This window comes from Danio rerio, chromosome 12, assembly GCF_052040795.2.
Source record: "Danio rerio strain M-AB ecotype USA chromosome 12, GRCz13ab, whole genome shotgun sequence".
In the NCBI taxonomy this organism is placed as follows: domain Eukaryota; kingdom Metazoa; phylum Chordata; class Actinopteri; order Cypriniformes; family Danionidae; genus Danio; species Danio rerio.
Genome location: NC_141032.1, coordinates 505,001 through 531,893, shown reverse-complemented (window position 1 = coordinate 531,893; position 26,893 = coordinate 505,001). Strand labels below are relative to the sequence as shown.

At 38.3% G+C, this 26,893-nt stretch overlaps 1 protein-coding gene across 2 annotated transcripts in view; it reads right to left on the bottom strand.

Annotated features, from left to right (window-relative positions):
• gsg1l2b (gsg1-like 2b) overlaps positions 1–26,893 on the bottom strand; it is a 37,671-nt gene that overhangs the window by 10,163 nt on the left and 615 nt on the right. Inside the window, exons 2-4 of one of the 2 annotated variants that reach the window (XM_087275608.1) lie at positions 8,388–8,822; positions 5,954–6,001; positions 3,774–3,926 (exon numbers count right to left, since the gene is read on the bottom strand). In XM_087275608.1, the coding sequence (XP_087131734.1) occupies positions 3,774–3,926; positions 5,954–6,001; positions 8,388–8,685 (499 nt within the window). In that variant the 5' untranslated portion in view covers positions 8,686–8,822. Of the gene's footprint in view, positions 1–3,773; positions 3,927–5,953; positions 6,002–8,387; positions 8,823–26,893 lie in introns of those variants that run through there. The other variant, XM_087275607.1, reaches the window with a different exon arrangement.

The window sequence follows — 26,893 nt, the reverse complement described above, 5'->3', positions numbered from 1 at the left end:
TAAACATCGGCAAAGTGTAGGATATTAGGTTGATCATAATAACGTAACAAAATATAAGCAGATGTTTTAACTGTTGTGCTCTTTTTGTGCTCCCATATGTTGTGCTTTCTGTATTTACTTCTAGTGTGTAGCTCCTGTTTGTTTGGTTTTCTGATTCTGTGCTTTGTTCCTATTGTTACTCATTGGTTTATTGTGTTCACCTGTGCCTTGTTTGGTTCTACAGTTAACCTGTATATTTAAGCCTTCAGTTTGTTTCAGTGTGTTGTGCTATAATGCCCAATTTTACATAGTTGCTATGCTTTTTTTGAGATCAAATATAAAATGGATTGTTGTTTTTATCGAGGAGGTAATCATTTTTATATTATTAAATGAGATCCAAACAAACAGTATGTAATGATGTAACTGAATTTGTACCTGATATTTACTTTTTGTGCTCCCATATGTTGTGCTTTCTGTGTTTACTTCTAGTGTGTAGCTCCTGTTTGTTTGGTTTTTTGATTTTGGCTTTGTTCTAATTGTTACTCATTGGTTTATTGTGTTCACCTGTGCCTTGTTTGGTTCTTCATTTAACCTGTATATTTAAGCCTTCAGTTTGTTGTCCTATAATGTATAATTTTACAAAGTTGTTTACTTCCAGTGTGTAGCTCCTGTTTGTTTGGTTTTCTGATTGTGAGCTTTGTTACTATGTTCACCTGTGTCTTGTTTGGTTCTTTGTTTAGCCTGTGTATTTAAGGATTCAATATGTTTCATTGTCCTGCATTGTCTTTTCAAAGTTGTTTAGTATTTAAAAGGCGGATTATTTTTCATTTACCTCTACATGATGAGGTTTTGATTTTGATATCATTAAATGTGATGCAAATACGACAAGTTTGAAGAGTACAAAAAATAACATACTAGTTCTAAAAACATAACACAATAAAAAACTGATATTTGTAATTGTTGTGCGCTTTTTGTGCTCCCATATGTTGTGTCTTTGTGTTTACTTCCAGTGTGTAGCTCCTACTGTATATGTTTGGTTTTCTGACTGCATGCTTTGTTACTATTGTTTTTCATTGGTTTATTGTGTTCACCTGTGCCTTGTTTGGTTCTTCATTTAGCCTGTGTTCAGTTTATTGTCCTGCATAGTCTACTTTTTCAAAGCTGTTTAGTATATAACAGGCTGATTTTATTCATCCACTTCAACCTGATGACTTCTTGATTTTGATAAAATTAACTGCGGTGTAAAAAGTTGCAAATTTAAACTGTACAAAAAAATAAGAGTAATTATAATATAGTAACATAATAAAAGCCGATATCTATAACAGTTATGATATTCTTTGTGCTTTCATATGTTTACTTCCAGTGTTTATTTCCTATTTGTTTGGCTTCCTTCTGATTGGTTGCTTTGTTGCTATGGTTACTCATTGGTTGATTATGTTCACCCATGTCATGTTTTTTTTTTTCATTTTGTAAAACATAAAACTAATTTAAGCCTTCAGTTTATTGTCATTTATTGTCTTTATTTTAATTCAACAACCCTGTTATCCTGTAAGTTGATTAGGTTGTTCTTTTGCTTTACTACTTTTGAGATTTCATACACCTCTGGGACATTATCCCTCATGTAAAGTATATAATATAATATAATATAATATAATATAATATAATATAATATAATATAATATAATATAATATAATATAATATAATATAATATAATACAATATAATATAATATAATATAATATAATATAATATAATATAATATAATAATGTTACACTTTATTAATATAATATAATAATGTTACACTTTATTTTAATATGTCGTTGTTACAGTGTAACAATTAATTTATCTAATGTAATTACATGTACTTACTATATGGTTAGAGTTAGACTACGATTTAGGTTTTTGGTTGGTTGCATGTAATTATGCATAATAATAGTAATTACTACAGCATAGTAACAAGGAGATCTCATAATAAAGGGCTACTTAGTATAATAAAAAATATAAAAACAACCTCTTTGTTAGAATTAACTTTGTTTAATAATGTTCAATGCAACATTATCATAATTGTTTTATTAACATTGATTTTAAGGCAAGACTATCAGTCTAAATTAGATTTATTATAAGATAAAAATAATCATTTTTGCATAGTCAACAACCTGCAGAGTCACTGCTAAAAATATATATATATAAATAAATAAGCAGAGCAGGATTTAAGCAGATTGAATTCCGACGCATATGTCGACATAAGCCCTTAAATTGTGAAACTGTCAAAAATAGCCTGGATGACATTCAAGAGTACTGGCTTACCAATACTGCGAGGCTTAAATGGGATTTTGAGCCGGATGTTTTAGATGTATCGAGGGAAAAGGGATCTGTAATAGAGCATAAACGTAAAGGCGTTCGGCACAGCAGACAATAGCCAATCTGAATCTGCCGACACTGCCGTTTCTGAAAGCATTGCGATAACTCGGATTGCGTTTGCTTGACCTGCTTTTGATTTTTGTAAATTAGTCGGTCAAGCAGAATGTGTCGTCATTGTGGACCTAATAGGTTTAAATCTCAATGAGCTCAGTGACATTTGGGTAACACTTTACTTGAAGAGGTGTTCATAAGGCTGTCCTGAAACCATCACAATCATGATATGACAAGGATTTTATGCATGCTTATAACAACTGTTCTGAAGTGTCATTCGCTCAGTTATGATATCTTAAACGCAAAGATGATGTTTGTTATGACAGCTTGACATAAACTAATACATCACAATCTGTTATTGTCAACATGACGTTACCAAGAAATCACAACTTGTCATAAATCTGTCATAAACATGATTGTCATGAGGCATTATAGTTGTGTTAAGAATTTTATAACAGCGTCATCAACACATATTTCTGACCTACTACAGTGCTACAAGCTGAATTTGTCATTGAAATATCATTAAGTATTAATGACGCTCCCTTAAAATGATTTGACAAAGTATAAGGACACTTTAGATGAGACAATTTAATGACAAATACAGTGAAAAAGTGATCAGAAAAAATTCAAGACACATTTATAATTGAATCATGACAATCATGTTTATGACAGATTTATGACAAGGTTTGACGTCTTGGTAATGTTGTCACAAAAAAGATAAAGACTGTATTTGTGCGTATTTGTTTATATCAAGTTGTCAAACAATGTCATCATTGCATTTAAAATGACATAACTGTGCGAATGACACTTAATAACAGTTGTTATAAGCATGCATAAAGACTTATTCATGTGTCATGTCAAGATTCCAAATGTTTCATGTCTTATAAACACCTCCTCATGAAAAATGAGACCGACATTTGAAAGAAAACAAGCACATGTTGATCAGTCACACACACCACATTAAAGAACTGCAACTCCCAGCATGCACCTCACACACACACAGGTTCCTGTTTTTCACTAATTGCAAACACACACACACAGCTGAAGCTATTCATGGACTGATTCAAGGACTATTTAAACAGCACACACACACATCAGGTCTACTTAATGTGTTTAGTGTACATTACGACGTGATTCTCTTGCTTTGCCTTGCTTGACCTCTGCCTTGTCTGTTTGTTTACGCTGTTTGCTGCCTGTACTGACCGTTTGGCTGTTCTTTGACCTCGACTCTGGATTCTCTAAATGCATTAGTTTGACTCTGTTGACCGTTGCCTGCCTGACCATTGGATTCTAAACTCTGTTGTAAGTGTCCATCACATAACAATCATACACACATACACATACACACACACACACACACACACACACACACACACTTTACCTGATAATACAGTGAATATCGCAGCAAATGCGTTCAGTTTGAGTCCGTCGATGACGTTTCCAATATGGCAGACCTCGATGGACATGAGAATCCCTCCGGTGGCCAGCAGGAGGATGTACAGACACTCGGCCACAATGCAGAGCCACAAAACCCCTGAGAAAAACAAGGTTTGCTTGTGAATGCACCAAAAATCATGTTGCACGGCTCACTATTTCAATCTTAAATACTTCTGTTGTACAATAATGATTCTGTTTTGCTTAATGCACACATATTCGGGATAAATTTAGTTTTTCTCAATGACTTGCAGATGAAATGCTCACCGTAAAAATAGTGACGTGAGCTCACAAAATCACATGGTTAGTTTTGATTTCATGTGCTCTTTTAAGGATGCTTTATAAAAGTTATAAATGCTTAAAGGCACGTCCGGATCCTAATCTAGCTTTAGTGAATTCTGCCTCCTGAGAAACCTTCATCTGATTGATTTTAGAAAGCAGCGTCAATGGATATTTCGATATCCCACAATCATGTGGGCTCAATTTCTTACAGTTTAAAAAAAAAAAGTTTTTGCCTCATTTCTAGTCCAATTATCTACAAACTCTGAAATCAAGAAGCTTTTTGAGACAAAAAGTATTTCAAGCAAAAAGTATTGTGCTGTTTTCATTAATGAAAGGTAAAAATTTCATGAATTAAATGAGTTTTTCGATTAAAACAAGTAATCTGCCAATAGGGTAAGCTAAATAATCTTCTTTCTGCTCACTAATACCATTATTAGACAATGTCTTTTTTTACTTGCTTAAAAAATGCTTCATGATTTATTTGGACTAGAAACAAGACAAAAACTAAGCAAGAAAAGCATTATTATATGAGTTATTAGTCAATCAATATCACAATAAGAGTGCTGTTTTCCCCTTCAAAATTCAGGTTACAAACGTGATATTGATTTCACTACAGTTCAGTAAACAAGTTATTATTGAGAGACATTTATCAGCCCATATTTCACAGTTTTTGCTCTGTTATAAATTTTATTTAATTTTTAAAAACTGTATTTAAGTGCATTTAAGAAGTTTATGCAATTTTTGTTGCATTTTTTCAAGTTTTTTTTTTTTGCTGCATGTCAGAATTATAGAAAATATTAAAATATTGCTTTTATTTATCATAGAAGCATTACATCAAAAATAAACCTTTATTAAAGTTTATAGTTTAACAAGCAGTGATAAAAACAAGGAAAATGCATAAAAGGTTTTAAAAAAAATCCTAACACTAATAAAACTCTGTTATAACCCAACGTTGTGTAAAATCTTTTCAATTAAAATGAAATGCAATGACATTTTTAAACAGTATTTAATGCAATTTTTGTGCATTTTTCATGCTGTATTTTTTCCCTGCAGGTCGGATATATTAAAAAAAGTATATTGTTTTTATTAATGCATTGCATCAAAAATATACATTACATTTGTAATAAATGAGTATGAAACCTGTTTGACTATATTTACGTCACTGACCCATATAAGAGCCGACTGTACATTAATCCCCTACACACTGTACAAATCATAATGCATAAGCACACGGTTCCTCAATATAATGCTCCACAACTATAATACAGCACAATGATTATATGCATACATGCTTTTCATTTCCAGGGATATAAAACCCTATAAAGATGATTATTTCTCATACAGCTCCGTCATTCACGGTGCTGAGGAAGAGCTGAATTACAGTATGGTGTCATTATTTCATGATGAATGATAATTACAGCCTGAATCATCTATCAGTAACACCCGTCTACATCACATGAAGGAGAATCATTAAAAACACAACCTTCAGTAGATGTTCACGCTGAAAAATAGATATATTTCCAACCAACTTGACAGTTTTTGATATAATAAAACATGTTTGTTATAAGTGTGTTTTAGTGCCACGTTAAAAAAACAAACAAAAATGTAAAGTTACAAGATTAAAGTCATAATACTGAGAGAATTCAGTTAATTTTCCAGAACAAAGTTGAAATATTATGAGAATAAATTAAATGTTTCCAGAATAAGTGATGATTTTCTTCTCTTTGGTTTCTCATCAGATGGAAACGCTGATTAATTCTCTAATGTTTGATGCAACTTTCACATAAATCTACTGTGCATCTTTGGATGGAAACACAGATACTGATGCAGAACTGCAGGTCTTACCTCTCTCGTGAGGAGGAGCGACAGTGATGAAGCTCCTGCACTTCTCACCTGCCGGAGGAAACACAGTTTAACACTGTAATGGAGGAGTGAAGCACTGTCAGCACACAGAGATCAACACCAGACCGATTCATTTCCCTTCATCACCACACTGAATAACACTCATACTGAGCTTCCCTTATTTAAAGAGCAACTTTTATACAGAAACAACTTTTATAAAGGGTTTAAACCCAGTGTGTGTGTGTGTGTGTGTGTGTGTGTGTGTGTGTATCTCCAGCAGCCTCTAATGCTCAGCAGTTCTGAACTGTGTTTGTTCTAATCAGACTTGATGCAGGAACACTGTGATTGACATTCTCCTGCTGTACGTGTCATCAGAAGGGGAAAGCCCCGCCCATTAGTGCCCATCTCATTAGCATGTCCAGCAGGCCTGAGTGAGAAGCAGCCGTCTGTCCATTCGCCATTAGAGTGTTTGAGCTGCTGAAGATGATGTCAGCATAGACTAAGAGCATTATAGATGTGGAGTTTTAGATGAAAAGTGTATGGGTGTTTCCCAGTACTGGGTTGCAGCTGGAAGGCAATCTGCTGTGTAAAACATATGCTGGAATAGTTGGCGGTTCATTCCGCTGTGGCAACCCCTTAGTAATAAATGGACTAAGCTGAATGAATGAATGAAAGTGCTGGGCTGTTTAAACATGAAGAAGCCACAAATTGTAATTAATTAAATAATTAGCACAACTTCAGGGTTGTCAATATTTAACCCAACGAAGGTTTCAAACATTCCTTTGGAGCTTAGAATGACCAAGAGGCGACACTCAATAGAACGTTCCATTGCAACAGCCCTGGATTCCGCCATTTTGGAGTGAAAGCGATCGGCCGTCCTTTGGATCTTATTGCTGTCATGATGGCGAGCAGCTGCTTTGTTTTTTAATTATTTATTTAAAAAGCGCATTAAAGCTGAAATACAACCTGAAAGACGACAGTGGAACACTTACTCTCACAATCATCAGCACTTTTAATAGTTTATTTAACAGACTTATAACATGCTGCTGTTCTATTGCACTAGAGTGTCACCTCTTGGTGATTCTATGCTCTTGGCTTAGTCTCTATTTTGGAGTTCGCCACAGCGAAATGAAACACAAACTGTTCCAGCATATGTTTTGCATAGCGGATGCCCTTCCAGCTGCAACCCATTACTGGGAAACACCCATACACACTCATTCACACACATACACACACCCATACACTACAGCCAGTGTAGTTGATCAGTTCCCCTATAGTGCATGTGTTTGGACTGTGGGGGAAACCGGAGCACCCGGAGGAAACCCACACCAACACGGGGAGAACATGCAAACTCCACACTCTGGAAAAAATAGTTGGGTTAAAAATACCCCAACATATAACCCAACTATAGGTTATTATAGGTCCTTCCAGACTATGGGTTATTTTAACCCAATGCATTGGGTTATTTTGATTAAATGTTATTTTTTTCCATTTCGGTATTACTTTTACTACAATTCATTTTATAATTATGACTGTGTAAATAAATAAATGTCTCCGCTGGGTCCTAAAGGTGGGAATCCGGCCGGATATTGCAAATTTGTGTATCATTTCCTCCTCCAAAAAAATAAAAAAGAGATGTAGAGAAAGTGCTTTAATATAGATCGGCTATAAAGTTTGTATCATCAATAATTAACAGTGCTGGAGAAACCGATATAAAAACACGACACGGAGGGGTAATTTGATAAAAAAATAACAACATTATTAATGGGTTAGAGCTTAAACTTTATAACTCAAAAGGAACAGTATATTAATACAGCTGTCCTGTGTCAGTTAAGTCAGTTGAATGTTGAAATTGAAAATTGTAACCCAACATTATTATATAAATAACCCAATAAAGGGTGAAAATAACCCAACAAAGCACCACATATTTAACCCAACTGTTGAGTTATTAATAAATAAACTAATAAAGGTTAAAAATAACCCAACAAAGCACCAAATATGTTTAACTCAACCATTGGGTTAAATAAATGACTCAACGTTTTTTATAAACTCTACGTTGGGTTAAAGAACCCCACCTTTTAGAGCTTATTAACTTTCAGCTGATGCAGAAATCAGAATTTTCAAAAATTGCCAGTCATGTCAGCTTTATTTAGGGAAACTGGTTTGACATCATCGTGAACTGACTGCTGGAATATTAGGCTACATTCTAAAGCAATACTCGGTTGTTTTAACCCAAAGTTGGGTCAAATACAGACAATTCAACAGTTGGTTAAATAACATTAGTGCTTAAAAAAATATTGAAAAATCTGACGAAATTTGGGTTTGTTCATGTTTGACCCAATGTTGGGTTAAAACAACAACAACAACAACAACAACAACAACAACAACAACAACAACAACGCATGGAGTTCTTGTGAAGTAAACCCCGCGCTCTCACCGACAAGGTCGACGTTCTGCTCGCAGGAGAACCAGATGCCGGTGTGGAACTTCCGGAGAACAAACTTATCCTCGCCGGTCTCCCAGATGTACTGCACCAGGCGGCTGTCGTTGGCGTTGGAGCTGTTGTACCGGATGCAGTGCGTCTGTTTGCCGGTCACCGGGCCGGTGCAGAAGGGCTTCACCACTTTGCGCTCTCCGTCGCACCAGTAGCTGGAGCTGAGCGCGGACACGGCGAGGAGCAGAGCCAGCAGATTCAGCAGCAGCGCGAGGGACGCTCTCCGCCGCCGCTCCATCATCAGCCAAGCCGCTCCGGTGATCCGGTGTTCTCCGGTGCGCGAGTCCTGGTGCTCTGAGGAGAGGAGACGCTGCTCTCCGGTGCTGCGCGCGCTCGCTCTGTTTCTCTCTCTCTCTCTCTCTTTCTCTCCCTACCTCTCTCTCTCACACACACACACACACAAACACACACTTTCTCTTCGCGCGCTCTCTCTGTTTCATTTCAGTTCAATTCAATTATTGCTTTATTGGCACGACAAATGTCACGAATGTATTGCCAAAGCATTTATAAAGTTTACATAAAAAATAGCATATATATAATTTAAAAACATAGTAAACACTGTAAATAGTAGTAATAAAAATTAATAAAAAATAAATAAAAAAATAAATAAAAAGATAATAACAATAATACAAATTAAAAATAATAATATATCAGAATAAGCTGTACATTTAACAATCAAGATTTTAGGATAAAACAGTAGTAGACAATAATAATTGAACTGTAATGGCTGTAAATGTACTTACGGTAATGGTGCAGGAGAATTAAATACAGTAATTTCGGGTCATGAACTTTAATGTTCGTCTAGGTAAAGTGAAGTTTGAATAATCATGTTATATGATGTTGTAAGCGGAGTGATGCATTAAAATAAGATGCGCTGTTGGGGACACCGGAAGGTGCCAACGCTGTGCAGCAGTTATTGTGTCCAGGTGACCATGCATCTCCTGTTTCTCATTATTTTTATTAAATATAATTTAGATTACTTGAATGAGTATTTAACTTTGAAATGATTTTAAGTAATGAATAAGTTAAACACACTGCTTTATGTAAGAATGTTCAGGGCATTTGCCTGTCTGTGTAACTTTTTCAGGAGCCAACAAACTAGGTCAGAGGTCACGGAGATCTTGAGTGGAACTGAGGACTGAAGCATCTGTTTCTGTTGTTATTTCTATGAGTTAATGCTGTCTAAAATGTCTAAAGTGATTTTGCTATTTTTACGGTTAATTCTTTTAAAGTGATTCTACTTTTTATTCAAGATAGACTTTGTATAGTAAGAATATAACTGCCTGAATGTAGATTATACCAGTTTTCAACCAGTTTTGATAAAGGCGGCTGACAGTACACTCAGCCTTGGAGAAAAAACAGATTGTAGTTTAAGTGTGTGTGTTCTATTTGATTGTGGATCCGTTTCACAGGTCTGGAGTCAGCTCTAATCAGTCTAGTGAATGTCGGACGTTTTTGCTTAAGATATTGTTCAGAATATACGCACAAACCCCACGTGGAAATGTTCCTAGTCTATCTGAGTTTCAACCAATCACACTAGAACACCTGTATGTGTGACGCAGTTAATGACGTGATGTGAGGGTATAATTGTTATTGATTTGTGATTGTAAGCAGAGCGGAACTCATTGCGAGTGTTGAAGCTGGCTTCTGCTAATGAAACGGCAAACTATCTTCAGTAAACTTGATTAATTTATTTAAATCTCTGACTCCGGCTCTTCTTCATCCGACTGACTGGTCATTCTTTGGGTTAAACTGTATACCATCCCTACAAATGGTAGTATGAAACATGACCACATTACTCCTCTTCTAAGGGGCCTGCATCGGCTGCCCATCCAATTCAGAATTGATTTTAAAGTGCTTTTACTGTATTTAAATCACTTCACAATCTAGCCCCAACCTACCTCTCAGAGCTGCTGCATTTTAACACTCCCGTAAGATCTCTTAGATCAAGTGATTAAAATCTTCCTTTAGTTCCTCCGTTCAGCCTGAAATGTACAGAGCTTTCTCTGTGGCGGGTCTGGGGTTATGGAACACTTTGCTTCTTGAGATTAGAACAGCTCCACATCTATCCATATTTAAATCACTAAAACGTACTTGTTTAGCTGGGCTTTTTAATGTGATTTATAGTCATTTCTACCGCTTCATTTTGACATTTCAGTTGTTTCTCTTGGCTTATTTTTATGTCTTATTTGACTCTGACTTGTGTACAGCACTTTGGTCAGTCTTGTTTGTGTGTGCTCTATAAATAAATGAACTTGAACTTATAATAATCTAGATGTGTGTGAGCACACCCCCGTTACACAATCAATATGTTTATCCATTTCCAGGTGAATATAGTCAATAATGTTTGTGAATTTAAACAAAACAGATTTATTGTTCGTTTCTTAACAATCGATTCGCCACAAATTTCAGAATCCTGAAATCAATTTGCAAAACTCTCAAAGCATCACTGCTTTTAACACAGGTCCTCCAGTGGTCAAAACTTTGCTTGTTGCGTTCATTTCTTTGGGAAAGGTTGCACAGTGGCTCAGTGCAGATGCAATCAGAGCAGCATGCAATGCTTTCAATATCCAGCCCTAACCCCGCCCCTAACCCCGCCCCTCATAGTGACGTCACCAGCTCCATTGTGTCTGACATTGCATCTCTGAGATGTGCAGTCTCAGTTTGCAGATCCAAGTCTACATCCTGATACTAATGGGAGAGTGGGGTCACACTGTTGCCTTACAGCAAGAAGGTCGCTGGTTTGAGTCCCGGCTGGGCCAGTTGGCATTTCTGTGTGGAGTTTGCATGGTGTCTGTGTGTGTCTACATTCCGTAATTCTAGTGGTTGGACAAATGTAAACTGGAATTTTTGCAAAGTTTTGACAAATATGACATTTTATCTAATCCAAGGTGTGTGTGTGTGTGTGTGTGTGTGTGTGTGTGTGTGTGTGTGTGTGTTTTATCAGTACGCCGTGTCTGATTGCTCTGAGAGTGTGTGAGCTGCAGTTTTCAGGCGGGTCAAATGGTGGACAGTGCTTTATCACAGGTTAGTCGCTCTGGAAGGACGCGCTTCATTTGCGTCAGATTTATGTGTGTGTGTGTGTGTGTGAGGCTCACTGATCGATATTACTGACCAGAATCAGAGAGAGTCTCTGGAGAATTAAAGAAACCTCACCGTGCTCCACTCAAGGGCAGAAAAACACAGAGTGCCAGATCTACAGTATATATCTACAGTATAGCTACTGTATATCTGTACACTATATATCTACGCTATTTATATGACACTATAATTACAATATATCTACACTATATATCTACAGTACATATTTACACTATACATCATCTACACTGTATATCTACGATATACATCTACAGTACATATTAACACTATATATATACACTGTATATCTACAATATATATCTACAGTATATATGTACACTATATATCTACACTGTATATCTCAATATATATCTACAGTATATATTTACGCTATATACTTACGCTGTATATCTACAATATATATCTACAGTATATTTACACTATATATGTGCAATGTATATCTACAATATATAATTTCGGTATATATGTACACTATACATCTACACTGTATACCTACCATATATATCTACAGTATATTTTTATGCTATATATCTACACTGTATATCTACAATATATATCTACAGTATATTTTTATGCTATATATCTACACTGTATATCTACAATATATATCTACAGTATATATGTATACTATATATCTACACTGTATATCTACAATATATATCTATAGAATATATGTACACTATATATCTATACAATGTATATCTACAATATATATACAGTATATATGTATACTATATATCTAAATGTTATATCTACACTATATATCTACAGTGTATATTTACATTATATAGCAACAATTATATATCTACTGTAAATATCTACACCATATTTCTACAATACATATGTAAACTATTTATCTACACTATATATCTATTCATATATATATATATATATATATATATATATATATATATATATATATATATATATATATATATATATATATATATATATATCTACACTATGATATTAATATATCTACACTATATATCTACAGTACATATTTACACTATATATCTACAATATATATCTACAGTATGTATATACATATATACATATATATATATATATATATATATATATATATATATATATATATATATATATATTAATAATTAATCAATTAAATCAATCATGATGGAGGTGTCTGTGCGTTGCCAGTTGTTTCATAACTATTACACTCCCTGAACGCGTAAGAAGACTCACACCTGTGTGCTGTTCTGAGATCAGTTTGAGCTCTGCTGATTTATGAATGTGGATCTGCAGGCAGTTTCTCTCCTGATCTGCAGCTGATACTGAAGTGTGTGTGTGTACGTGTGTGTGTGAGAGAGATTCACCATCATTAGACTGATAAATCTGAGGCCGGTAGAACATCACAGAGACCAGTGTGCTGTTAGATTACTGCTTTACCTGACCCCCGGGAAATCACTCACTCACACACACACACACACACACGCACGCACACACGCACGCACGCGCACACACACACACACACACACACACACGCACACACGCACACACACTAGCCACTGACTTATTATAAACACACATACATGCACACAGACACATGCAAACATGAACACATAAACATACAGTATGCACACACACGAGCACACACGCACACACATTCATGCACACACATACACACAACACACACACTCTCTCTCTTATACACACTCTTACACACAGACTGCCTCAAACAAACAAACTCACTTGCACAAACACATAGACACACACGCACATACACCCACACAAACACACACGCACACGCACACACCCCAGCGTGTCCTTCATCAGTGTAGTTTTGTCCTGATGTGTTTGTATGTGTATGTGTGTGTGTGTGTGTGCGTGTGTGTGTGTGTTTAGTGTTGTCTTGATGTGTATGTGTGTGTGTTGCTGCCGTCACTGCACCTGCTCTCAGATGTCCTTCACTTCACCTCCAGGTCAAGAGCAGAGCGCGCATACACACTCCTGCACAAGCCTCATAACACACACACACACACACACACACACACTCACACACACACACGCGCACACACACACGCGCGCACACACACACACACTATCCTCAGTGAGTTTCCATCAGAAGCACACGCTGTGTAATTGCAGTGTGTGTATTAAGCGAGTCCCCTGAAGGCAGCAGTGCATTATTTACTCGTTAACTTTGACAATAATGGAGACTCTGGAGCTCCTCGTCATCATCATCATCTTCATCATCATCATCACTGCAGCTCATCATAATGAACACACCATTGATCAATCCTGCAGGACGGCGGAGGAACAGTGACAAGACCACTGCGAGAACACAAGCAGATGCAGCGTCACTGAGGGCTGTCATGTAGACCACACCACTTCAGCTTACTGATCTGAATATGATTTATGAGTGTGTGTGTGTGTGTGTGTGTGTGTGTGTGTTTTATCTTCTTTGCTGTTGGATGCACTTTTTCAGCATAGACATAAAAATTTAACTTATATTGTAGGGGGTGTCATGGTGGCTCAGTGGTTATCAGTGTGGCCTCACAGCAAGAAGGTCTCTGGTTCGAGTCCCGGCTGGGTCAGTTGGTGTTTCTGTGTGGAGTTTGCATGTTCTCCCTATGATAGTGTGGGTTTCTTCCAGGTACTGGGTTGGAGCTGGAAGAGCTTCCGCTGTGTAAAACAGAATAGTTGAAGGTTCATACCGCTGTTGCGACCCCTGATAAATAAGGTACTAAGAAAAAGGAAAATATAAACAAAATAAAATAAACTAAAATAACATAAAAAATTCACTAAATTTAAATAAAATACAATACAATAAAATAATAAAATAAAATGAAATAAAATAAAATAAAATAATATAAAAATATAAAAATAAAATAAGATAATAAAATAAAATAAAATTTATTAAAATAAAATAAAAGAATACAATAAAAATAAATAAATAAATAAATAAATAAAATACAATAAAATAAATAATTAAAATAAAATAATAAAACAAAATAAACAGTAAAATAAAATAAAAGAATACAATACAATAATAAATAAAATAAGGTAAAATAAAAAATAAAATAAAATAAAGTAAAATAAAAAATAAAATAAAATGAATAAATGAACTAAATAAATTAATAAACAAAATAATGAATAAATGAAGAATATAACAAACAAACAAACAATTAAACAAATAAATAAATAAGATTATTTATGTATAAAAGTTTATCAAAATAATAAAACAATAAATGTAGATTTTATTATATTACATTACATACTCTACATGATTTGAATGCAATTCCCAAAAATACTTAATAAATAAAAAACAGGAATCCAAAAATACTGAAAACGAATGTATGGATATTTATTTTTCAGTGTATTTGCACTGCAGTTTTTAGCAAGTATTGATACTTTTACTTGAGTTTGATTGTGCTTCATCTAAAACTCCACATCTATAATCCTCTTAGTCTATGCTGACATCATCTTCAGCAGCTCGAACACTCTAATGGCTAATGGACAGACGGCTGCTTCTCACTCAGGCCTGCTGGACATGCTAATGAGATGGAGAGATGATGGGCACTGGTGGGCGGGGCTTTCCCCCTCTGATGACATGTATAAAGAGAGAATGTCAATCAAAGTGTGTCTGCATCAAGTCTGATTAGAACAAACACAGTTCAGTACTGCTGAGCATTAGAGGCTGCTGGAGATACACACACACTGCTGACACACACACACACACACTGCTGACACACAACCTCTTATTAAAGTCACTTCTGCATAATAGATGTCCTTTAAGCGTCTCGGTGAAAGAGTTAAGTCTGCATGGATGAAGCTGTGCTCTGTGGAGGATTCGGGCTCTTTCCTGCATTACAGTGGGCCACAGGTGGCTGAACACACTCACCAATCACTCCTCTGAGATTATCCCAGCAGGAGAGAAAGGACTTGCTGTATGAAGGTGCATCGAATCGCTGAATGTAATGAAAATCACAGGGAAACGCATGTGTGCCATGATGCATCAGAGCAGCAGCGAGCATGAAGACGGGAATACTTCACTGTTCAGTTTAAACTGATCGAAAGTGTCAGTAGACATTGCAGTATCGTGTATTATAATATATAGACAGCATACTATTATCAAATATCGCTTTTGCTTGTTGGATGACTATACTCTGCTCTGATTGGTCTGATGGCTTTACTCTGCTCTGATTGTTTGGATGAAAGGCACATACTCTTCTCTGATTGGTCGAATAGTTTTTCTCTGCTTTGATTGGTCGGTAAATTTACTCTGCTCTAATTGGTCTGATAGATTCACTCTACTCTGATTGGTTGGATGGCTTTACTTTGCTCTGATTGGTCTGTAAATATGCTCTGCTCTGGTTGGTCAGATGTTGTGTGATTGATTTACTATGCTCTAATTGGTCTGATGGCATTACTATGCTCTGATTAGTCAGATGCCATAACTATGCTCTGATTGGTTAGATAGCATTACTATGCTCTGATTGGTCAGATGGCATTACTATGCTCTGATTGGTCAGATGGCTTTACTATGCTCTGATTGGTCAGATGGCATTACTATGCTCTGATTAGTCAGATGGCTTTACTATGCTCTGATTGGTCAGATGGCATTACTATGCTCTGATTGGTCAGATGGCATTACTATGCTCTGATTGGTCAGATGGAATTACTATGCTCTGATTGGTCAGATGGCTTTACTTTAATCTGATTGGTCTGATTGCATAACTATGCTCTGATTGGTCTGATTGCATTACTATGCTCTGATTTTTCCGATGGCATTACTAAGCTCTGATTGGTTAGATGCTTCACTAAGCTCTGATTGGCTTGACGGCTTTACTTTAATCTGATTGGTCTGATGGCATCACTATGCTCTGATTGGTCTGATGGCATCACTATGCTCTGATTTGTTCTGATTGCATTATGCTCTGATTGGTTAGATGGATTTACTCTTTTCTTATTGGTTGTGTGGCTTTACTCTGTTCTGATTGGTGTGGTGCCTCTTTTCTGCTCTGGGTGGTCGGATGAAGAGCACATATTCAGCTCTGATTCGTCAGATGGTTTTACAAACCTCTGATTGGTCTAATGACTTTGCTATGCTCTGATTGGTTGGATGGCTTTACTCTGCTCTGATTGGTCTGATAAAATTCTCTGTCAATATTCTGCTAATGGGGTAAGTTAAATAGTCTTATGTCAAAATAAAAAACAGGATTTTGTTCACCCCACTGCAGATTATTTTGCTTGTTTTAAGAAAAGAGATCACTCAATTTTGACTCATTATTTATGAAAACAACACAAGAAATTAGGAGATATTTGACTAAAAACAACACAAAAACTCTATGTAAGTAATCATATGTTTTTTGCAGCATGGAGACGATGAAGTTGAAAACAACAAATTTAACTCTCATAACATATTTTACCTTTTCTACTTCATTTTTTAAAATATAAATTAATGAGAAACTGTCATTTTAGTTTTCAAAAATATCTAAATTAATAATAATACTTAATGTATGTTATCTAGAGTGTTTCAGAGCTCCACATAACTGGCGTGTGTCGTATTTGGAGGCTACTTCTGAAGCGTCTCAGTTCAATGCTGACAGAAACTCATTCTCAAAAGAGCCCTGTGCCACAAAAGGCAGTATTTCAGTCTGACGTATCTGGGCTATAGTTTGATTTGGTAAATAGGCACAGTTCACTGACAGCCAGACTCAATGCTTTCACACTGAAAACTAGCTGGAGATGTGAAGATGATGGAGAGAATTACTTCTGCATGTGTGTGTCTGCGCTGCTTTAAGTGCTGCTGCTGCTGTTTAAAGGTTGCTAACACTGTTTTGTTGCTCTCCTCAGCAGCTTCACGAGGTCAGAAACACTGTCATTTCCTCATAATATCCACCACAGCTTCAGCTCTTTCCTCACTGAGACTGAAACACTTGCTTCAGTGATCTAAACTCTGCCTTCAGCAGAGCATAATCTGATCTGATTGGTCGGATAGCTATGCTCGGTTGGCTTAATTTAGCTCTGATTTGATGGTTTTATACTTCCCTGATTGGTTGGATGGCTTTACTTTGCTCTGATTGGTCAGATGACTCTGCTTTGTTTAAGCTCTGCTCTGACTGGTCTGATCAGCTGTGGTCTGCTCTGATTGGTCAGATGGCTTTACTTTGCTCTCATAGGCCAGATGGCTGTGCTCTTACTCCACTCGGATTGGCCAGATGTCTCTGCTCTGCTCTCATTGGTCAGATGTCTCTGCTCTTACTCTACTCTGATTGGTCAGATGTCTCTGCATCGATTGGTCAGATGACTTTACTTTGCTCACATTGGTCAAATGGCTTTACTTTGCTCTCATTGGCCAGATTGCTCTGCTATTTCTCTGCTCTGATTGCTCAGATGTCTGTGCATCGATTGGTCAGATGGCTTTACTTTGCTCTCATTGGTCAGATGGCTTTACTTTGCTCTGATTGGTCAGATGACTCTGTTTTGTTTAAGCTCTGCTCTGACTGGTCTGATCAGCTGTGGTCTGCTCTGATTGGTTATATGGCTTTACTTTGCTCTCATAGGCCAGATGGCTGTGCTCTTGCTCTACTCGGATTGGTCAGATGTCTTTGCTCTTATTCTACTCTGATTGGTCAGATGTCTCTGCTCTTACTCTACTCTGATTGGTCAGATGGCTTTACTTTGCTCTCATAGGCCAGATGGCTGTGCTCTTACTCCACTCGGATTGGTCAGATGTCTCTGCTCTGCTCTCATTGGTCAGATGTCTTTGCTCTTATTCTACTCTGATTGGTCAGATGTCTCTGCTCTTACTCTACTCTGATTGGTCAGATGGCTTTACTTTGCTCTCATAGGCCAGATGGCTGTGCTCTTACTCCACTCGGATTGGTCAGATGTCTCGGCTCTTACTCTACTCTGATTGGTCAGATGTCTCTGCATCGATTGGTCAGATGACTTTACTTTGCTCTCATTGATCAAATGGCTTTACTTTGCTCTCATTGGCCAGCTGGCTCTGCTATTTCTCTACTCTGATTGGTCAGATGTCTCTGCATCGATTGGTCAGATGGCTTTAATTTGCTCTCATTCGTCAGATGGCTTTATTTTGCTCTCATTGGCCAGTTGCTCTTACTCTGCTCTGATTGCTCAGATGTCTGTGCATCGATTGGTCAGATGGCGTTACCTTGCTCTCATTGGTCAGATGGCTTTACTTTGCTCTCATTGGCCAGATGGCTTTGCTACTCAGCTCCGATTGGTCAGATGGCTTGACTATGCTCTGGTTGTATGGCTTTACTTTGCATTGACTGGTAGGGTGACTTTACACTGATTGGTCAGATGGCTATGGTCTGCTTTGATTGGTTTGAATGCTCCACACTGACTGGTCAGGTCGCTATGGTCTGCTTTGATTGGTCAGATGACTATGCTTTGATGTGATTGGCTTGATTGCTCTGCTCTGTGAGGTCAGATGGCTTTATTTTGCACTGATTGGTCCGGCGGCCTATACTCTGGTTCGATTGTTCAAATGGCCTACTCTGATTGATCGGAAGGCTCTACTCTGCTCTGATTGGTCAGATGGCTCTACTCTGCTCTGATTGGTCAGATGGTTCTGCTCTGATTGGTCGGAGGGCTCTACATTTATCTCACTGTTTCAGGTACTCAGTATGTTGTGGTTGGTCCAATCAAAAGCTCATAAACACATCAAAATTTCAGCTCTGTTCAGTTTCACCCACAACTATAGTGTTTGAGGCTTTGATATTATTCACAGGCAGCCAATAAAACCACAGACTGACTTCATACACATGTTTTTCAGGCAATTCAGAATAGCTTCTTTCTTTTAGTGGAAACCTGCATTTATTGTTGATCTCTTTATATTCTCAAACAGCCACATTACACCGCACATGAAGGGTGATATCTGAGAAACTATAATACCGGCACTTAAACATCTCCCTCAGGATCTTAACAGTGTTAATCTTGATGCTTCTGTTCAGCTGAATTCATCCCAGAGTCTGCAGTACAGAAGAAAATAAGGCATGTTTAAAGTAAATTGGAATTGCAATGGTGTTCGCCCCCACGAGCACAATTTCCTCAGCGTCGCTGATTAAAACTAATAAAAATTCAATTTATTGCACACATCAAATATATGGGCTCCATTAAACATCAACAAACGTTTTACTGAACATCTCCCTCATGAGGATACAATGAGTTATTCTAACAAAGATGCTCAAATCCTGATAGTAAAGTTATGCAGATCACATGCTGATTTGACGAAGATCGTTATAACGTGAGCTATAAAAGAGTGTGTGTGTGTGTGTGTGTGTGTGTGTGTGTGTGTGTGTGTGTGTGTGCGGTGTCTTGCTCTCTGTCTGTTTGTGCTGAATGAAGGTGTAAATCCACAATGAAGTCATGACTCTGTTGGGCTTTGAGCGTCTCATGAATACGAGTGTTAAACAGCTCACTATTAGCCTTTGGCAAACCTATAAACTCCATGTGTGTCACTGCAGATTAGACAGCGGCCGGAGCAGATAAATAATGCATGATAACAGAGATGGAGAGCAGCGGTGGATGGACTGAGAGAGAGAGAGGGGTGATGAGGACACACACACACACACACACACACACACACACACGTCGAAGATATACAACACAATACATCTCTGTTGGGGCCTTTTGTTGAGTTTAATATAATATTTATGATAACTATGATTAATTTGCATGTGTTTATTTCAGAGTACAACGCGCTGTGTGTTTGTGAGTGTGTGCGTGTGTGTCTGCATGGTGGAGTGAGAGTTCCTGAGTGTTTGTCTGAGTAGTGTGTGTGAATGTGTGTGTGTGTGTGTGTGTGTGTGTGTGTGTGTGTGTGTGTGTGAAAGAGAAAGAAAGAGAGCAGGCACTGACATGGAGCATCATAGCAGAGCTCATTAATATTCATGGTCTGGTGGCTTTACTCTACTCTGATTGGTCTGATCAACGGCCCGTACTCTTCTGGTTTGATGGATTTACTATGATCTGAATGGTTGAATGGCTTTATTCTACTCTGATTGGTCTGATTGGCCATAGTCTGTTCTGATTGGTCAGATGGCTCCGCTTTGCCCTAACTCTGTTCTGATTGGTCTAAGTGGCCATGATCTGCTTTGACTGGTTTGATGGCTCTATTATACACTGATTGTGGTCGGATGGCATTACTATGTTCTGATTGGTTAGAAGGCTCTGCTCATGCTCTGTTCTGATTGGTCTGTGTGGCCATAGTCTACTCTGATTGGTCGAATGGCTCTACTTTTCTCTGATAGGTTAGATGACTATACTCTGCTCAGATGGGTCAGATGGATCTACTCTGCTCTGATTGGTCGGATGGCTCTACTCTGCTTTGATTGATCAAATGGCTCTACTATACTCTGATTGGTCTGATGGCTCTTCAATTACTCTGCTCTGATTGGTCAAATGGATCTACTCTGTTCTGATTGGTCAGATGGCTTTACTATACTCTAATTGGTCTGATGGCTCTTCAATTACTCTGCTCTGATTGGTCTGTGTGGCCATAGTCTGCTCTGATTGGTCGAATGGCTCTGCTCTGATTAGTTAGATGATTATACTCTGGTCTGATTGGACGGAAGGATCTACTCTGCTCTGATAGGTCAGATGGCTTTACACTATGCTCTGATTAGTCTGATGGCTCTTCTGTTTCTCTGCTCTGATTGGTCTGTGTGGCCATAGTCTGCTCTAATTGGTCAGATGGCTCTACTCTGCTCAGATGAGTTGGATGGCTCTACTCTGCTCTTATTGGTTAGATGACTATACTCGGCTCTGATTGGTCGGATGGATCTACTCTGCTCTGATTGGTCAGATGGCTTTACTATGCTCTGATTGGTTAGATGGCTCTTCTGTTACTCTGCTCTGATTGGTCTGTGTGGCCATAATCTGCTCTGATTTGTCGAATGGCTCTAATTCTTTAATTTACCTATGCCTCATACCACTGTGTAGATATCAGAGAACAATTCAAATGTATTGACTCTACGGCACTTTTTAAATTAAACATTCATTAGTCTCGCAAAATCTGTTGACAGCCAGACACCCCTGATTGTGTTCATTAATAATTACTTTAGGCCCAGCAAAAACGCATTTCACAAATTCGCGAGAGCATGTCAGACAGTTGTCGAAATGTGTCAGAACTCATTTTAATTGAAACTATTTTTGACTCGCATTCTAATGAGATGGCGGCGCTGGTGTAAATCCCTCCGCGGCTGCACATGAATATATGTAAAAGCCAGTGATGTGCGTAATGTACATAAAACTTGCCTTCATTTCTGAGGTTCAATCCGCTCTTCAAATCGGCTGCTGCCGAAGCAGCTCGTCTGAAACTAGTGACAAAAGCGACGGTATGTGGGTCAAGATCAAGAGCGGATGCTGGAGGGTTTGGATGGGGAACAGATAAAGCAGAAACAAAGAGACGCCGCCGTCATTGATCTCACAGGAACCGGCCACTGACAGAGTCATCATATATTAAAACCAGCAGTCAAATCAGTCAGGAGGTGGAGAAGTGTCTTGAACCTTCACCCGGAGCCAGAGCTAGAGATGTGGGCATCTGCGTCTCTATTTCACTGCAGCACAGAAACTCTGATTGCCGGAGACCTTTAATTTACCGCTTCTCAACCTGCAGCCGCAGCACAGGATTCAGCACACGCCTCACATCACACGGCACACCTCTTAAAGTCACTCTGAACATTCACACACGACAAACATACTACAGTAGCCTGCTTATTAACCTTATTATTATCCTCATTCTTTCATGTGTGCAAAAAATGCACTGAGCTACTTAGTGCTTTTGTTTTGTTTCTAGTCTAAATACCTTAAATTATTTAAATCAAGAGAGAATTTGTCTTCTCATTCACTTTCATTGTTTTACAATCAGAAAAAGCAGCCCATCATGCTGTTTGATGTGGCAATTATATTATTTGTATTTTTTATATGTTTGTAACTCTAGACAGTTTTTTTAATGGGCATTTTCCCTCCTATTTTCCCCTTAGTCGAGTGAACTACTGATTCTACAGTTGTTGTGGTGATAATGCAGTCGCTATGGTAACACAACTACTATAGTAATTGATCTCTTGTGGTGATACTACAGTTGCTATGGTAACAGCAATTATAGTAACTGATCCGTTGCAGTGATAATACAGTCACTATGGTAACAGCAACTATGGTAACTGATCCGTTGTGGTGATTCTACAGTTGCTATGGTAAGAACAACATTAGTAACTGATTTTTTGTTGTGATTCTATAGTTGCTATGGTAACACATCAACTGCAGTAACTGACCTGTTGTGGTGATTCTACAGTTGCTATGGTAACACAACTACTATAGTAATTAACCTGTGGTGGTGATTCCACAGTTGCTATGGTAACACAACAACTAGAGTAACTGATCTGTTGTGGGGATTCTACAGTTGCTATGGTAACACAACTACTATAGTAATTGATCTGTCGTGGTGATTCTACAGTTGCTATGCTAACAGCAATTATAGTAATTGATCTGTTGCGTGATAATACAGTTGCTATGGTAACAGCAACTATCGTAACTGATCTGTTGTGGTAATTATACAGTTGCTATGGTAACAAAACTATAGTAATTAACATGTGGTGGTGATTCTACAGTCGCTATGGTAACACAACAACTATAGCAATTGATCTGTGGTGGTGATTCCACAGTTGCTATGGTAACACAACAACTAGAGTAACTGATCTGTTGTGGTGATTCTACAGTTGCTATGGTAACACAACAGCTATAGTAATTAATCTGTCGTGGTGATTCTACAGTTGCTATGGTAACACAACAGCTATAGTAATTGATCTGTTGTGGTGATTCTACAGTTGCTATGGTAACAAAACAACTATATTAATATTGACAAATAACCCGACACTGTAGTTTACTGTAGTAAAAACCACTACAGTACTTATTAGTTCATCAGGTCACTATAGTATGTTACAGTGTGCTGAAGCATTCATTAACAAAGACGACACAGCAGTTTATACAGTACAGTATAATACACTTTACCGTAGTATGGTTGATGCACCCCATTTTAACCTGCTAAAACTAATGAGCATCTCATGACCTTGCTGATCTTTGAATTTATTCGGAACATTTATTTATATCATAGTTTATGTGCATTTTTTGGATAAAAATTCAATAAAAACCTCAGTTGTGCGCAGAGATTTCTTAAAAAATCTATTCACATCTTGGCATTTCCATTTAATGGAAATTAATTTTCATTAATCTTCCATTTTTCCTGCGATAATCCATAGTGTTCATTTAAATCAGTGCATAGAAACAGAGCTGATGTATAATCACAGCAGCAACTCTGAAATCAAAGAGCTTCCTTTAATGAGTTCAGCCTTCGCTAAACATCACCTGAGGTCGAGAGCCGTGACCCAGATATATATCGAGTCACGGGATGCATAACACATATATATATAAATAAATAAAGACACATCAGTGTCTCAACTTCATCTGAGAGATTTCTTCTGTTTTTTCGGTGCCGGAAGAAAGAGATTTCTCTGCAAACTTCTGAGCTGGTGAACTCATTATTTCTAAGTCAAGGACTCACTTCAGGGCTTTTGTGTTTTCTTCTGGAGCTCGAGAGAGAAAAAATACAGGTTTGAGGAGGAATTGTGGGAAGAGATGAGATTCCTGTCACGTTTACATTAAATGTCCTGCAGGAGCAAAACTCTCAGATTCATCATTTCTGTCACTGTGTAGGGGTTTTAACCATGTGAAGGCTGCTTTAACATGCTTCATATGCTTTTTTCAAATGCTTTTCTGATTTAGTCTCTGTCCTGTTTCTATTCCAAATATCTAAAAATCAAGAAGCATTTTCTATGAGACTATTTTGACCACACTGGCAGATTATTTTGCCTGCGGACTCGTCTGATAACTTTATTAGTAATTGTCCTCTGGTATATTCATCACTTTAATTGGGAAAGTAAACACAAAGCGTGTTGTGTGATGTTAGTGTGTGCTGTATTACTGCTGCTCAGATATGAGGGATTAACCCCGTCTTCACGTTCTGACTGTGTGTTTATACGCAGCTGGAGATCTCTGAGTTTTACTGTGGGATATTTCTCTGTATCAAACCCCGATCACGAGCACGAGTGCAGACACACGGCTGGAGTTTATCCACGCCAAAATATCCACACAATCAGCCATGAGCAGTTCAGCAGCACAGACAGAGAGAGAATGTGGAGATACTGCAGATATATGAGCCCCCATACAATCAGATAACACACACACACACACACACACACACACACACACACACACACACACACAAACAAGCTCACACTCATTCATATTCATCTCTTTATTCATCTGAGGTTACCACAGCAGAATGAACCACCAACTATTCCAGCATGTCTTACGCAGTGGATGCCATTCCAGCCGCAACCCATTACTGGAAACACCCATACACACTCATACACACACACTCATACACTACGGCCAGTTTAGTTGATCTGAAATGAATGCGGTGTGCAGTGGGAGAGCATGCAGACGCGTGTTGTGGAGGAAACGGCAGAGGATGATTAGAGTTTTACATTTTTAATTAACAAAGCAGAACACACTGGTGGCAGACGAGACGAGACCGAGATGATGAATGAGCTGTCAGGAGCAGTCCCTCACACACGCACATACTGTATACACACATACAAACACACACTGTACACATGCGCACACACACTCACACAGAGGTCAAAGGTCAAAACACAGGCATGAGGAAGAGCTGCAGCGGAACACTCAGATATCTGTATCTATCCATCCATCCATTCATCTATTCATTCATCCATCCATCCGTCCGTCCATCTATCCATCTATCTGTCCATCCATCCATCTTTCTGTCCATCCATCCATCCATCTATCCATCTATCTGTCCATCCATTCAACTATTTGTCCATCCATCCATCTTTCTGTCCATCCATCCGTTGGTCTGTCCGTCCATCCATCCTTCAGCCCATCCATCCATCCATCTGTTCATCCATCCATCCAATCCAGCTATCTGTCCATCCATCCATCTTTCTGTCCATCCATCCGTTGGTCTATCCATCCATCCATCCATCCATCCATCCATCCATCCATCCGTCCATCGATCCTTCAATCCCTCCATCCATCCATCCGTCCGTCCGTCCATCCGTCCGTCCATCCGTCCGTCCATCCGTCCGTCTATCGATCCTTCAATCCATCTATCCATCCGTCCATCCATGCATCCATCCATCCACCTACCCCCTTATTTATATCCATCCATCCATCCATCCGGCCATCTTTCCATCCATCCATGCATCCATCCGCCTGTCCATCCATCCATCCATCCATCCATCCATCCACCTACCCCCTTATTTATATCCATCCATCCATCCATCCATCCGTCCGTCTATCGATCCTTCAATCCATCTATCCATCCGTCCATCCATCCATCCATCCATCCACCTACCCCCTTATTTATATCCATCCATCCATCCATTCATCCGGCCATCTTTCCATCCATCCATCTGCCTGTCCATCCATCCATCCATCCATCCATCCATCCATCCACCTACCCCTTTATTTATATCCATCCATCCATCCATCCATCCGGCCATCTTTCCATCCATCCATCTGCCTGTCCATCCATCCATCCATCCATCCATCCATCCATCCATCCATCCTCTTCATCCATTCATTCATCCATCATCTCCATCCATCCATCTATCATCCATCTATCCACATATTTATCCATCTATTTATCATCATCCATCTCCATCTATTTCTTCCATTCATATCTATCTCTCCTTCTCCATCCATCTTTCCATCTATCTAGCATCATCATCCATCTCCATTCATTTGTCCAACCATCATCCATTCTATCCATCCATACATCCACATCTCTGTCTCTTTTGTCTGTCTGATCTGTTCATGCATCCATTTCTCCATCTTCTTCTCCACAAATATCACACTATATTAATCTGCGCTCTTCAAACACCCTCATGATTCACGATTCCGCTATTGATTCCTTTCTGAAGAGTGAAAGACGTACAGTACAGCGTGTAAACAAAGAACATCTGCACTCTACATCACCCCACACACACACACACACACACACACACACACACACACACACACACACACACACACACACACACACACAGCCTGTTAAGCTCACATATATTAAAAGAGAGTCCCTCCACTATTGTGAAGAGTGAAGTGGAATCGATCCCCAATGCATGCAACAGATTGTGTGCTTCACAGGGCATCACAGACGGCACGGCATAATCCCTGCAAACTGGATTCACCGCTCACATTTAATAGCGTGCATATTTTGATAACCCCGTCCTCAAAACCCATCCCCGCATGACAGTTTTGATATCTCC